This window comes from Leptinotarsa decemlineata, unplaced genomic scaffold, assembly GCF_025532065.1.
Source record: "Leptinotarsa decemlineata unplaced genomic scaffold, Ldec_3_MD MMD2_tig00026294_RagTag_RagTag, whole genome shotgun sequence".
Classification (NCBI taxonomy): Eukaryota; Metazoa; Arthropoda; class Insecta; order Coleoptera; family Chrysomelidae; genus Leptinotarsa; species Leptinotarsa decemlineata.
Genome location: NW_027412674.1, coordinates 3,803,920 through 3,818,268, shown reverse-complemented (window position 1 = coordinate 3,818,268; position 14,349 = coordinate 3,803,920). Strand labels below are relative to the sequence as shown.

Genomic DNA, 14,349 nt, shown 5'->3' with positions numbered 1-14,349 from the left:
AAAGAACACCTGTATATCCTAGTGATTCCTATATCTTGATTCTACTATTTATATCAATTGTTATGAATTCTACTCTTGGGAGATTTCATCGTATTTATTTTCATTTAATTAAATTATGAGACTTTCACATCCAAATTTATATCAGGAATCTCTAATAAAAAAATTCAAATAAATAGTTTTAGAGAATTCTCATCCAACCCATTCGGCTAGCCCTTCAAATAAAATATTTCCTATACATTTATGATGCACTGTTTGGAACCTTTGGTGCAGTAATGAATATTACTGGAGTTTTTTCCCAACAACAAATCGTTATTTTTAACACCACGACACGTGTTTCGATCACCAAGTGATCATCTTCAAAGAGGAAGATTAAAACTCAATCTTCCTCTTTGAAGATCATCACTTGGTGATCGAAACACGTGTCAAGGTGTTAAAAATAACGATTTGGTGTTGAAAAAAAATTCCAGTAATATTTATCTCCTATACATCACAAATTCCACAAGATAAAGCCGCAAATAACCGAACCGTAGCCACATTCAGATCCCTACCGTGTATTCAAGAACTCACTCCTAAATCAATTAATGTATTAAAAAATGTAAACATCAGAAGAGCTAAAAAGAATTAAGACCATATAAAATGTAGGTACATAGTAAAATGAAAACTCAATGAAAACAAAAATGAATCAAATATTATTTACAAAATTTTTAGTCAAAATTGTGAAAGGTAATATTTTGGTCAGACATCTAGAACTTTAACTAGTCACACATTATCTCTCATAAGAGTGGTAGGAGAAACAGTGAATCATGTGCCTTGGCAGAGCATGTTATTCAGATTCCTTCGAAAAGATAATTTTCAGAAATGCCTCAGATAAATAACGAAAAACAAGCGATGAATTAATGATCAGACCTCAACAATTTCACTAGAATTTGTACATTCATTTGATAAATCGAAAAGAAAAACTCATATCACCCTCTATTCTCCTCCCTGATTTATAAATATGTCAAAGTCGGTTACATCATTTGATTTCATCTATGAATTCCTGTTTTCATATAAATGTATTTTTTATTCATTCTCACGAAGTAACAAATGTTATCAGGTAATAAGTAATTACCCATTGATATATTACAGTTGTCCTGAAGAAGGCAATAAGCATTGCCGAAAGTTAGATATCAATTATGGATATCTATAAATTTCAAAAATGAGTTTGGAGACATGAAGCTTCTAGAGGTACAGACAGGGGTATTCCAGTTGTTTTGAATGATAGGAATTTTGAAGGTCCTTCTAGGATACGTTCTATATTGGCCGCAAGAGTATAATAGAACGGGTACCATGTTATTATTCCGTATTCCAATTTATTTCAAAACAGTACTAAATGTAGAAATGGTCGCTAGCCAGGCGGTTCGTCGTGGGTGCTTTGTTTACTCAGTTAATCGGCCGAATCGTCTGTCGATGGTTCAAGCCGCAGGCTGAACGATCGATTTTCATTTGCTATCGTCCAACCCGTGTTAGGAATCACACGTTAAAAGGTAAGACCTCATTAGTCCTTAGCTCGCATAAGTCTCGACTTTTCAAACATATTTTTTTGAACATAGTAGTGTTTTGAAAATATCTACTTTACCGCACCAAAAAGTCATACCTACATCCTATTTGCAGAGGAGACAAGTTGGTTAATTCTAGATCGAGAACAATCTCTCTAATCTGTTCTACCGGATTTTGAAGTTGAACTCAATGATGTGCTTCCTGCTAAAAGATACGACGGAGCACTTCGAAGTTTTTGAATTGATGTAATTTCTGGAACACCACGCATTGTTTATATTAATATCAGACTGTTAATTGAAACAGTCTGCGGCACTCCCAATTTCTTCATATATTTCAAGCAGCTCTGTAACTATTCGAAACCATTTTAGAATCGTCTCAAGAGGAAACTATTGAATTTTTATGGTACGTTAAACTTTCACCATCAATAAATATACATGTGACATCTTTTGGTGGATAGCCGCACAAAGTCAGAAATAATACATTTGAAGCTTTGTATATGGATAGTCTATATACGTACGGCTAATGGTTCTGCTTTTCAATAACAGATGTCAGGTCACTGAAAATATTTGTTTCAGAACGATATGTTTGTATATGTATACCAAAGAATACAAAGCCCACAATCCTTAGACAATGCCACAGTAGCTCAGAATTGGCATATTCAGGAACCCTAAAATTTTTAGTATTTACCCTGATCACTAGAGGACGACGGCAGTACGATGTCAGTATTTAAAGTGAGTATCAACAAAATTGTGTAACTAGCAATCGCTGACAACTAGTCGGCCGGATCATATCAAATTTGGAAAGTACGCCAAAGCCAAATTTGAATCAAATTATAAAAACCGAGTGGTTTTTCAGCGACTGCTACCGAGTTCTGTTGGTAATCACAATAAATACTGACATCGTACTAGCGTCTCCCTCTGATGGTCAGGGTAAGTACTGGAAATTTTAAGGTATACATAAATGCCAGTTCTGAGCTTCTATGGACTTTGTATCCTTCGGTATGACATACATATTTTGCTTCAGTCATTCTATTGTAGATGGCATATGCAGTTTTGATCAGCTGTTTATATTTGAAAGCGTTATTTGAAGTAAATAAAAAGCTGTAAGTCTAAGTGTGACTTACAAAGTGTGGTTATTCTCACAATTTTTTGAATTTTGTTATAAACAGTATAAAAATGACAACTGAACAAGTAAGTTTCACAACAATATTTAGTATTGAGTTTTAATATTACGCTTTTATAGTGTTATAATTACCAAACATTTCTCTTACATTAGAGGCGTCTAGGGACCACATCCGCCACGCATGAACTCTTTGAAATCACAGTATCAGTGGATCTCATCCTACAAATTGACACTTAATAAATTAACATGATGTGTTTCGAGATCAGATAGAGTTCCGGAGTTTGATTTTAAAACTTTCCTTTTTTATGCGATATCTGTGTTTGCGAATATCTGAGTTTGAATGATGATAGCACTTTATATTTCTCTAATGATTCTACTGCCAGTAATACATTGGAATTGTCGGTACCTGAGTAATTGTGGGATGAGATGAGATTTTGATAAAATACAATGTCCAAAATATTCCGCTTTCAATTCAAATGTTAATAGTTTTAAATCAGGTATACCGAAGGGTTTAAAAATTCCTGAATCTCTGAATTATTCTTCCACTGTAAACTTTAATTTCCTTCTGTTTTGCTAATATAAGTGTTTCGGTTCTATCAAAAATGTTTCAATTGAAATACTCTTCTCAATAATTCATACACAAAATGTTAAATAAAATTTCCATTTCGGAAATGAAAAAGTCAATTGAAAAAATGTATATATTGAAGGATATCATTTTTCAAAATACTTATAACCTGATGGTTCTTTAACTTGTACTTGCCTTGTGATTGTCAAAAGTTACAAATGATTATTTGAATATAGGTACTTTCTCTTTATTTATTTGAGTATGTGGAAAATAACATCAAAATTAGTAGGCAACTCGTATTCGAAATATGACCACTTTTTTTCATTAGAAACTTTTCAATGGAATTTCCATATTGAATAATAATTGATAGTGCATTGCCAACTTTTATATGATATCACGGGTACTCAAATTGTAATACATAGCTGAATTTGTTATTTTAGTGGCTACAGAAATAGAAGAAAAAAACTAGAGGTCCGTATTAATAAAATGAAGATGATGAATCTAATGAATGAAACGTCGCATTGAAAATTGGTTTCATCAGATTATAACGAATACGAAATAGTAGCGAGAGCTTCTCTACCTGTTTTTTATATCGAGACAGTAGAGCCAAAAACAAAATTCGACCATTTTAGTTTTTACCAAATATTTCTAAAAACACACTGACATTCTCGATCTCATAATAGATTATTCCAGTTTTCGAAATTGGGATCTTTCGTCCAATTCAACCAACCGTGTGATTCGTACCGTTTCCGAGATAGCAATAGTGGGGTCAGCTTAAAAACCGGTCTGTATTTACAGAACATCTTCTAAGTTAGGAATTGGTTTTTCATTTCCTGAAGATTCCAACTTGGTTGGCGAAATGTGCGTCGAGAAGGGTAATGCACTTCTGGTGATTGAAAAAAATGCTTACTATGGATTGATAATACGAAGAATATCAAAATTGTTTTCCTTACCAAATTTTTACCATTGATTTTTTAATACGAAGTTCACAATTTTTTGCTGTCTAGTGAGCGACGACTATTTTCTTAGATGTGTCGGATGAAGACTATCCACTAGTTGATCTACTTTTTGTCTCCATATAATTTTTTTGCAGCATACGTTTCTTCTGTTTATTATTTTTTGGTGAATTGTCGCCGGCCATTTTCAATTCTAAGCTTTCTTTTTATTGACGATAACTCCGAACACTCGCACAGGACATGCCCGACAGTCTCATCTTCCTGTTCACACATCCTGCATAGAGGTGGGTCCACTAGCCCCATATTATGGGGGTGTTTCCTTAGTTGACAGTGACCAGTCAGAAATCCTACTGTTAGGCGTAGATTTTTCCTGGTCATTCCTATATATTTCTTCGGCGCCAGCTTCCCAGGGTCACCCAAGATTACAAACTTTGGTTTCGTCCCATCTCTTTAAGGATTGAGCATGGGTGTAACACTTGACTAGTTCCGCAATTGTCGAAGTCATCAGACCGTAGGTGCCACTGGGTCCTAAAATTCTAAGTCCAGCCGTTTCCTTGGCTAAAAAGTCGGCAATGCGATTACCTTTACTCCTGTCGTGCCCTTTAATCCACCTCAGGAAAATGTTATTATCTACCGAGGCTTTGGCTGAATCTTGGTGACACTCTAGTACTAGCCCTGAGGTTAAACGTTGTCTTTTCAAGGCTAATAGGGCTTGTCTGCTGTTACTGCAGATTGTTATGTTTTTGCCATAAATTCCTTTCTTGTTTAATTCTTTTGTGGCGATTGAGATACCAGCCAGTTCTGTTTGGACCATGCTGGTATTTCTTCCCATTCACCACTTAATTCTTAGGCTTAGTGATCTGGAATACACTCCACACCGCGAGCCTTCTTTGGTTTTTCAGCCATTTGTGTAAATCCGTATTGCATTTATATCATCTGACTCTATGTTCTCCTTTATTTGTATTTTGTAGGGTTTATTAAAGACAAACCTGGGTTCAATTGCATCGCTTGTTGCCTGCAGCAGAGGTTGCGCAGTAAGCGCTTCCCGCCACAGGCCCAGCCTCAATTGACCCATTCCTACTTCGAGGTTTACACCAGCCGTGCGCAATCGTACCATGGCCATCAAGGAAATCTCCTTAACGTACAGATCAAGAGGGGTCAGGCCCGTGATTAATTCCATTGCCGCGGTTGGTGGATGGCCGTTGCTTGTAGAACTTTCGGTCCCCATGCAATGGCTCCATACGTTAACATAGGTCTTATTATTGCAGTGTAGATCCAGGTGACAACACGGGGTGAAAGACCCCATGCGCGTCCCACTGTCCTCCGACATTGTTCATAAGCAACGTATGCTCTTTTTGCTCTACTCTGTAGATGAGAGTTCCATGTTAGCTTCCTGTCGAGGATAGTACTTCAGAGAAGTTTAGTTTGCTTTTGAAGATTTTGGGAGGTTTTAAACCCGTTAAACTTCTTTTGCTGGTGAAAAGGATTGATCGACAGTGAGTGTTCCCTACACCATGTTTCTATCAATTTGAGCCCATCCTGCGCTCTATCGCACAGTGTGTTTACAAATTTGCCGGTCTGCAAGATAACTATGTCATCTGCGTATGCAATTGTGTAGAATCCATTTTTGTTAAGGTGATTAATCAGGGTATCCAGAACTATGTTTCAGAAAAGGGTTGATAGGACCCCTCCCTGTGGACATCCCCTCATGACCAGTCCTTTCACTGTGATGTCTTCTACATTAATACTTATTGCTCTACTAGAGATCATCTTGAGTATCCATTCTCCTACTACTGCCACAAATTGCCTTATCTACTAGTCTGAAATTAATTTTACAATGTGTCCTTATATAACAGTCCGGTACATCTAAAAAATAAAATATTATTTTAACAAGCTATATAGTATATTAGAAGGTATTGGTCTACCATCATTATTCATAATACTATTATGTTCACTTATTTCTATACTCTCATAGTATAGAATTTATGAGAATTTATGAGAATATAGAAATAAGTAAACATAATTATATTATGAATAATGATGGTGGACCAATACCTAATAGTATACTATATGTCTTGTTAAAATGTTATTTTTTTATTGTATTATTATTATTTTATTGTATTATTAATTTTTTTATGTACCGGACTATTACATAAGGACACATTGTAAATTTAATTTAAGACTAATAGATAAGGAGATATGTGAAATTAATTTTATATAGCTTAGAGTATTTAAATTGTTAGATTCACTTGACTCTTACATAATTAATTTAAGACACTCAATAGGCAGGTACCTAGAACAGGTAGATACCGGTATCTATGTATGGTATACCTGTATTCCTGTATGGTATAAATGAGGATAGCTTTTTAAGTATTATTAGTTTAATCTTCACCTTGAAGATGATCACTTGGTGATCGAAACACGTGTCGAGGTGTTAAAATAACGATTTGGCATTGGGGAAAACTCTAGTAATATTAAGTCTTTTACTGATAACAATTAGTGAAGTGTAAGGCGTAAAATTTATAAAATATCGGAATTCAAGGTTAGTCAATGAATCTTCATGAAAACTGTTGGACTACATTGTTAAAAGCTCAAATGAAAAAGTTGAAAAAATGCTCTATACGGGCCGCTCTATACGGGCCGTTTCACCGTGACAGTTACGAAGAGGATTAAATGGAAAAAAGGTAACTGTCATCGGGGACAATGGTCGAAGAAAATTTACGGGGAATCTCGCCCTTTTCGAGTTATACAGGGAAAACCAAAAATGCTGGTTTTTCGATTTTGTCGAATGAATTTGTTATTTCGGAGAACATCAAAAAATGGAGAAAAACATTGTATTCGAAGTGTACTATGACAATGTAATAATAAATATTCGATGAAACGTTTCGTGTCAACATGGCCACCATCATTTTTTTTTAAATACAGACCTGTCTTTTCTATTACAGATGTTGGTGAAGCGATAAATTCATAATCCAAGGGTATATCACATTTGATATTTGTATAGCGTTTAATTTGAAATAACCAACAACATCAGTGACAGCAATCAAACAGAAAAACAATTAATTTCATCATGAACTTTTGGGAAATGAAACCAATACGGAAAATCGAAGCTACAATAAATGCTGGAATTGATGACCTCTTCGTTGTATGCATATAAGTTGTCGATCCAGACAATTTCTGTGGCAATTTTCTAGCATAATAGGTGTAATACCAATACATGACTCTCTTATTTTTTGTTTGAGATGGTTGATATCTGTACATGGTGTTGAAAAAACTTCATCGTTCATGTATCCCCAGACAAAAATATCTAAAAGAATAAGATCTGGGGATCGAGCTGCTCAGTGGTCCATTGTTTCCAATCCATTTTCATGGGAATATTGCATCTAAATGTTTCCTTTCTATTGTTGCATTATGTGGAAGAGCGCCGTCCTGTTGAAAATATTGTATTTCATGGCGGACATTCAGTGGTAATTCATTTAAGTAGCCATCGAATTCATTGAAAAGAAAATGAAGATTCACTATTCAAATGATCATCGTATAAGAAAGGGCCAAGGATGCCTGTTGCCACAATTCCCAACCAAACATTCATTACGAACCTTTCTTGGAAATTGGTTTCTTTTTGTAAATGTTCATTTGTATTATTCCACCTATAATGAATATTTATGTTAAACCAACCATTGTTGGTGAATTTTTTTACAAATATTTCCAACTTCCCTATCTTAACCACTTCGCAAATCGTATTCTCCTTCCGTAGTTCCTTTCATTGAGGTGATGAACTTTGCGTATCCTGTAGCATTTATATTTGTTTTTTTTTTCAAAATAGTTGTGGTGGATTTTACAGAAATCCCCATTTCGTGGGCAATTTCTCGTAAAGAGCAATCTTGATTAGCAAAAAAAGATGTTTTCATTTTGTAAATTTTCATGTGGTAATATTTGCTAACCTATAAAATCTATTCTAATTCCTCATACTTCCAGTAACCACACATTTTCTTGTTTTCTTTCTGTCAAATGCACCATATCAAATTTCTTTCTAATCGTCTAAACATTTGGATGTTCGGAATACGACGATTTGGGTATAGCTTAACATACATATTCCTTGCCAAAAGATGATTTCTGTTTGATTTTGCATAACTAAATAGCATATCAGTCCTTTCATCATTTGAATACATCTTTGATATGTTCATAAACGTCTGACAGTTCTCAACAGATATCAACAACGCATTTATTTTTCCTGCCACAGAAACCAAACAACGCGATTAGGATGGTTAATGAATTGAGATGTTATTTGATCATACCAAATTAAACAACAATCCAATTTCGACAAAAAACTGATATTTTTGTTACTTCCAGGATTGAGAATTATAAAAATATTACAAATTATAATTGATTAGGGAGAAATAAGCCTTGAAAGGAGAATTACGGCAATACAAAAATTTACAAAACGAAACAGTACGAATTTTCATTGTGTTAAGGTACCTACCTGCCAAATTTATTCAGTTTTTTGAATTATATTTTGAAGAGATCAAAATAATTTACAAACGAAGTAACAACAGGACCGTAACTTAAAATTGTTGTCACTGATAATGGTAGTCATTTCAAATGGAATTCTATAAAAATATCGAATGCGATTTACCCTAGAATTTATTGCTTTATCAATATCTGTAATTGAAAGAACAGGTCCGTATATATGTGGATGTTGGCCATGTTGACCCGAAACATTTTATCGAATATTTATTAATACATCGTCGTAGTAAACTCATCGATTTTTTTTATATTCTCTCAAATAAAATTCCATTCGAAAAAAAAAAACGAAAAACAGCATTTTTGGTTTTCCCCGTATAATTCGAGAAGGGTGATAGTCCCCGTAAATTTTCATCGACCCTCGCGATGACAGTTACCTGTTTTTCCATTTAATCGTCATCGTATCTGTTACGGTTTAGAATATAGCAATGTTAGCACATGATAAAAGAAACGGCCTGTATACACATTTTAACATTACTTTTCATTACTGTCGTCGTCATCGATTTCATTGATGTGAATTGTAGGTGACGGATTAGTACAGCTGTTACCATTACATTCCAAGCAAGCTGCAATGCCATTCAATCCACTTTTCCTGCCTCCACAAGATACTCCGCATCCTGTTTTGCATGTGCAAAAAATAATTTTTAATGAAGATTCTGGAGCTGGTCACTGCGTCATTTTTGGCGGTATCAGTATTCCGTATTTATATTTACAACCCCATTCTTCTGGTGATATTTCTCTTCCGAGCCATGTTTGAATTTGCAGATATATTCTTTTTGAGTGTCTGAAAGCGGTATCTGCAGTAGATGGCAAAGACGGCAGTTCAACGCAGGTATTCATAGCAGTTGCTTTCAAAAGAGTTATAAAGGTGATATCCTAATATATTTAGATATTTTATTTTTCGAGGGGCATTGTATAAGGCAAGCGTGCATGTAACATGCTGAAAATATCAATAGTATAATAACAATAATAATTTTATCTTTACATTCATTTGTGAAAACTGTCGCAGCATTTTGCAAGTCCAGCCGTTTCTCGAAATTTTTTGCAAACTAGTTTTTGACACTCTGAAAAAAAAGCTGACGTCGTGTTACAGCCAGTGAATGCATATAAAAATAGAATATGCTGTTTACGTTTTTGTAATACTCTTTTTACGCTCTTAGAAGAGTACACCTTTTGTGGTATTTTTCCTATGGATGGTTTTCGAAAATGAATTTCTCGGTCTTTTGGTGAATGTGCAGTCAATATTTACTTTTTCTATGGACTCATTGAGTTAGAAATTATTATTACTGAAGTTTTTTGTCAACACCAAACAGTTATTTTAACACCTCGACACGTGTTTATATCACCAAGTGATTATCTTCAAGAAGAAGATCAGTTTGATCTCCCTTTCGGAGATGATCACTTGGTGGTCTAAACACGTGTCGAGGTGTTAAAATAACGGTTTGGTATTGGAAAAAACTCCAGTAATATTGGTTACTACACCAAAGGTTCCGAACAGTGCATCACAAGTAAGTTTTTATTCAGAGGTAGCTACATGGCTGATTTGTTGCCTTGATGATCTGAAATTTCTTCTTTCCCTCATTTCATCTGCTTCTTTCACATAAAAAGCACCTACTTTTCCAATCAAAGTCAGTTGAATCAGCCGTCCAAAGTAATTTCTTTGGTGGTGAGCTGAAGTAGTTGTTTTTTAAAGTAAATTGAATGATGTAGCCGTTACTACGTGGTACGAGATCATCATGAAAAATGAGAAATGAAGCTTTTTTCTTTCAGAGTTGATATTCCTCTTGTTACTTTGACAATTCCTCCTAGTTTGGACCTTGACTAGTGGATCGGATTTTGTCACAAACGAGGCAATCATAACTTTTATTTCTACCACTCTTCGATGCTTTACTCATTTTGATATGAGGAAGTATCAGTAATATTGATAACTTACGTTTATATAATGAATAATAATAATAATTATTCAATATTACTTCAACATTCATTCTTTTAGCACAAATTTATTAAAATATATATGATTAACTATTCACAATTGCATTGTATAATGCAATAGTCTATAGATTTTATAAGTCTGGTGTTAGTTCAATGAGGTTTTCGATATAAAGGGATTTTATCGAGTATGTAATTTTTGGCCATAGGCTGACAAAAAGTCACAAAGTATGTAACATCAAAAAACTTGTCTTCGAAATCGTTGCTTATGCGGTACGCTCACCGTCTCCATTCTCTGTGCAGTTTTTTAAGTATAATTATTGAGCTGCTGAATTTGAGGTGTGTAGCTTGTCATACAATTGAATGATTGATTCATATCACGATGAGTACAATCCCAAATTATTTTTTTGTATTATTAACGAACTGCGACCATTTCGAATAAATGTTTTATTATAAATATGTATTAAATTATTTATGAATGAGAAAATCGATACGCCGTATGAAAAAGCTACCAAGTTATTGACAATTAATTTGATTCTTCTGATGCCGTTACTTTCAAAGTTGTGAATGAACCAGAGTTGAAATCGAAAAAGGAACAGTTCGTATATCTGGCTTGGAATGTATCAAAAACTAATTGTTGCCCGCGGCTTCGCCCGTGTAGAATTTGATTTGTCACATTAGGTTTCGTGACATATCATTCTGAACAAATAATTACAATATATTTTATTAAGCAAAAACTTCAGATTGGCCACTTTTAAACTAACGAAATTCAATACCATCTTCAAATCCCTATTTTCCCCCTTGGGAGTGAAAATTTCTAATTTCTTCTTGATACTTATTTATGTTATACAAAAAACCTACCTGCATATTTCAAGATTCTAGGTCTAGTAGCTTCGGCTGTATGTTAATATAAGAGTGTCAGCAATCAATAGGTACCCACTTATACAATATTAAATAGCATCGGTAAAAAAAACTGAATAATTAGGATGAAATACATTGGTAATCCTACTAATCCTACTCCTACTGTATAATATTGTAAATGCGTATAGTTTTTGAAGATGGACGAATGTAATGTATGTATTTACGTTCTCTTCTTTTTCACGCCTGAACAGCTCAACGGATTCAAATATAAGTTGATATTTAGATGGATCATGACCTGGAATAACACATAGGGTAGGTTTCCACGGTAACACGGGTAAAACAGCGGGAAACAGCTAGTATTGTATAAGTCGGTAGCTATTGATTGACTGACTCTCTTATATTAATGTACAGCCGAAGCTACTGAACCTAGAATCTTGAAATATGCATGTAGGTTCTTTGTATATCCTAAATAAGCACCAAGAAAGGGAATCAGGAATTTCCACCTCCAAGGGAGAAAAACGGGGTTCAAAGATTGTATCGAATTTCGTCAGTTTTGAAGTTGTGAACCTGAAGTTTGAGTCAATGAAAAAATATTTCGACTATTTTTACTTTGAAAATACAGTAACTACAAAAATATACCAACCGCACTAAGTAATGAATAGCTTCTAGAATCAAATTGTATTACCTATAAAAAAATTCGCAAGACGATGTCTGCCCTCACGCGTCTGCCCGCGTTCAGGTCGAGTTTAAACCGCCCCTCTACCCCCGCGCATCGTTCTCCGTCATCTTACAGTAGACGCGTCGCGTAATGGCTTACTACGTTGCGTCAAGTTAATCATACCGTGTAAAAAATAAAGTTCATCTATATTAAGTATTCCAAAGGATAATAAACTATCAACATAGATAAAACTTATTTCTTACCTTTTTCTAATTACGAAACAACCATGGCCAAATTTGATTCTCTATCTATAGAAAAAAAATACACGAATAATGTCGGCAAATATAATAAAATATCTTGGAATAGTTACAGAAATGGGACCATCACATCAACTTCCTCCTGAAAAAACTTCGATTTGTTCTTTATAAATTCCGACAGTTGAATGATATTCTTGACCTGAAACAAAAAAAGATGTTTTATCACAGTCTTGTGGAAAGTCACATCACTTATGGACTACTCGGATGGGGAGGTATATCTAAAAGTCAGAAACGATTTCTAAAACTGATGCTATCTAAGAGCTTGAGATATCCAAATGATACACTTTATAAAGAATCGGGACTAATAGATGTAAGACAATTGTATTACAAAAACTGTAACATAAGACAACATAAACACAAGAATCAGTTAGTGACACTTACCCATGACTATAGTACTAGTCATCGTAAACAGTTCCAATGTCCTCGTGTGCATAAATCGGTGGGCCAGAAATGTCATCAATTCTTGGGTCCAAAACTATACAACACCTTACCTTGCGTATCTTATTCAACAGATACGTAATATCAACCAATTCAAAAGTAAACTAGTCAGATTTATAAAGAACTTACCTAGATCCAATAACACAAAACAAAAGATAAACAGTTTTAAATCATGAAATTTGAACCTCGCACTACTAAAATATGAACTTTCTGCATTCTATTCATTACATGTATATTATTGTATTTTATATATTTCATATTAATAATTTAGTCAATATTTGTTTATCAATACCTATATATAATGTGTAAAACTTTAATATTTGTTATCTTCACAAACAAGTATGAACTTCCGTGATCTGTCTGTATGTGGTTGTTTGTTTCTAAATTTTTTTGTAACCTTTGATTTTGTCTATCAATGCGGGAATGTATGACATTGATATTTTATTATATTTTATTTTTTTTTAGCTATTACAACAAATTGTTTCAAGTGAGTAATTGTGATTGTGTTATATGTGTAACATTATCTTATTTTTTTTATTTGGTAATTTAACCACACACAGAGTTAAACCCTCAGTGGATTTGCAATTTATTCATCATTATCTTCAAGATGTTAATTCTATTTTGTATGCAACATGGATGAATGAATATTATTATTATTATTATAATTGTATTAATTTCAATAAGATATTCTAAAATGTGCATTGTAAAGAAAGTATTCAATTTAATTGTATTTATGACTTACGGTATATTATCTGCATGTAACTCTAACGGTTTAGGGAGCTCACGCCAAGATAGCTCCTAAGGAGCAAGACTTTTTCCGACATACTTAATACTTATCGTTATATTATTCCCAGAATTACACGAAACCTTTGTAAATTGTAGCCTATATGTGTATAAGCTGTATGTATGTAAAGTTGCATCTAAATCCGTTCAGTCGTTTAGGCGCGAAAGATAACCAAGTGATCATCTTCAAGATAATCTTCTACAAGAGGAAGATTAATCTTCCTCGTGTAGATGATTATCTTGATAACTGGCTTTGCTGCTGACACGGTTGTTTTTTTCAAAGAACTGAATAATACTCTGAAAGAGACAATTCAAAATGCACTACCAGTTTTATTCTAGTTCCTTAGTAGTAAACTTCTGGCAGTCAATGTTGGAAAAACAATATACTTACCACTGACCACTTATAAACCAAACTTACCCGAATATTTAAAAAAAAAATGTTTGATATACATCACCTTCTCATCATGTATTATACACTTGTTCAAACACACAACAATTATGGAATTATTGCTTGGGGTGGAGTAACCAACAACTACCTGAAAAATCTCGAAACACTCATAAAAATTATACTCGGTAAAAAACGTGACTATTCTAGTAATGATCTTTATAGGAAAACATGGTTTTTGAACAGGGTTTCTTGATATACGCCAAACTTTTTTA

The 14,349-nt window shown here is 33.9% G+C and overlaps 1 protein-coding gene across 1 annotated transcript in view; it reads left to right on the top strand.

The window, feature by feature from the left end:
• Positions 1–2,574: 2,574 nt before the first annotated feature.
• The window catches only part of LOC111503134 (centromere protein S), a 31,274-nt gene continuing 19,499 nt past the window's right edge, over positions 2,575–14,349 (top strand). The window contains exon 1 of the mRNA XM_074180188.1: positions 2,575–2,729. Within this exon, the coding sequence (XP_074036289.1) occupies positions 2,715–2,729 (15 nt within the window). The 5' untranslated portion in view covers positions 2,575–2,714. The remainder of the gene's footprint in view (positions 2,730–14,349) is intronic.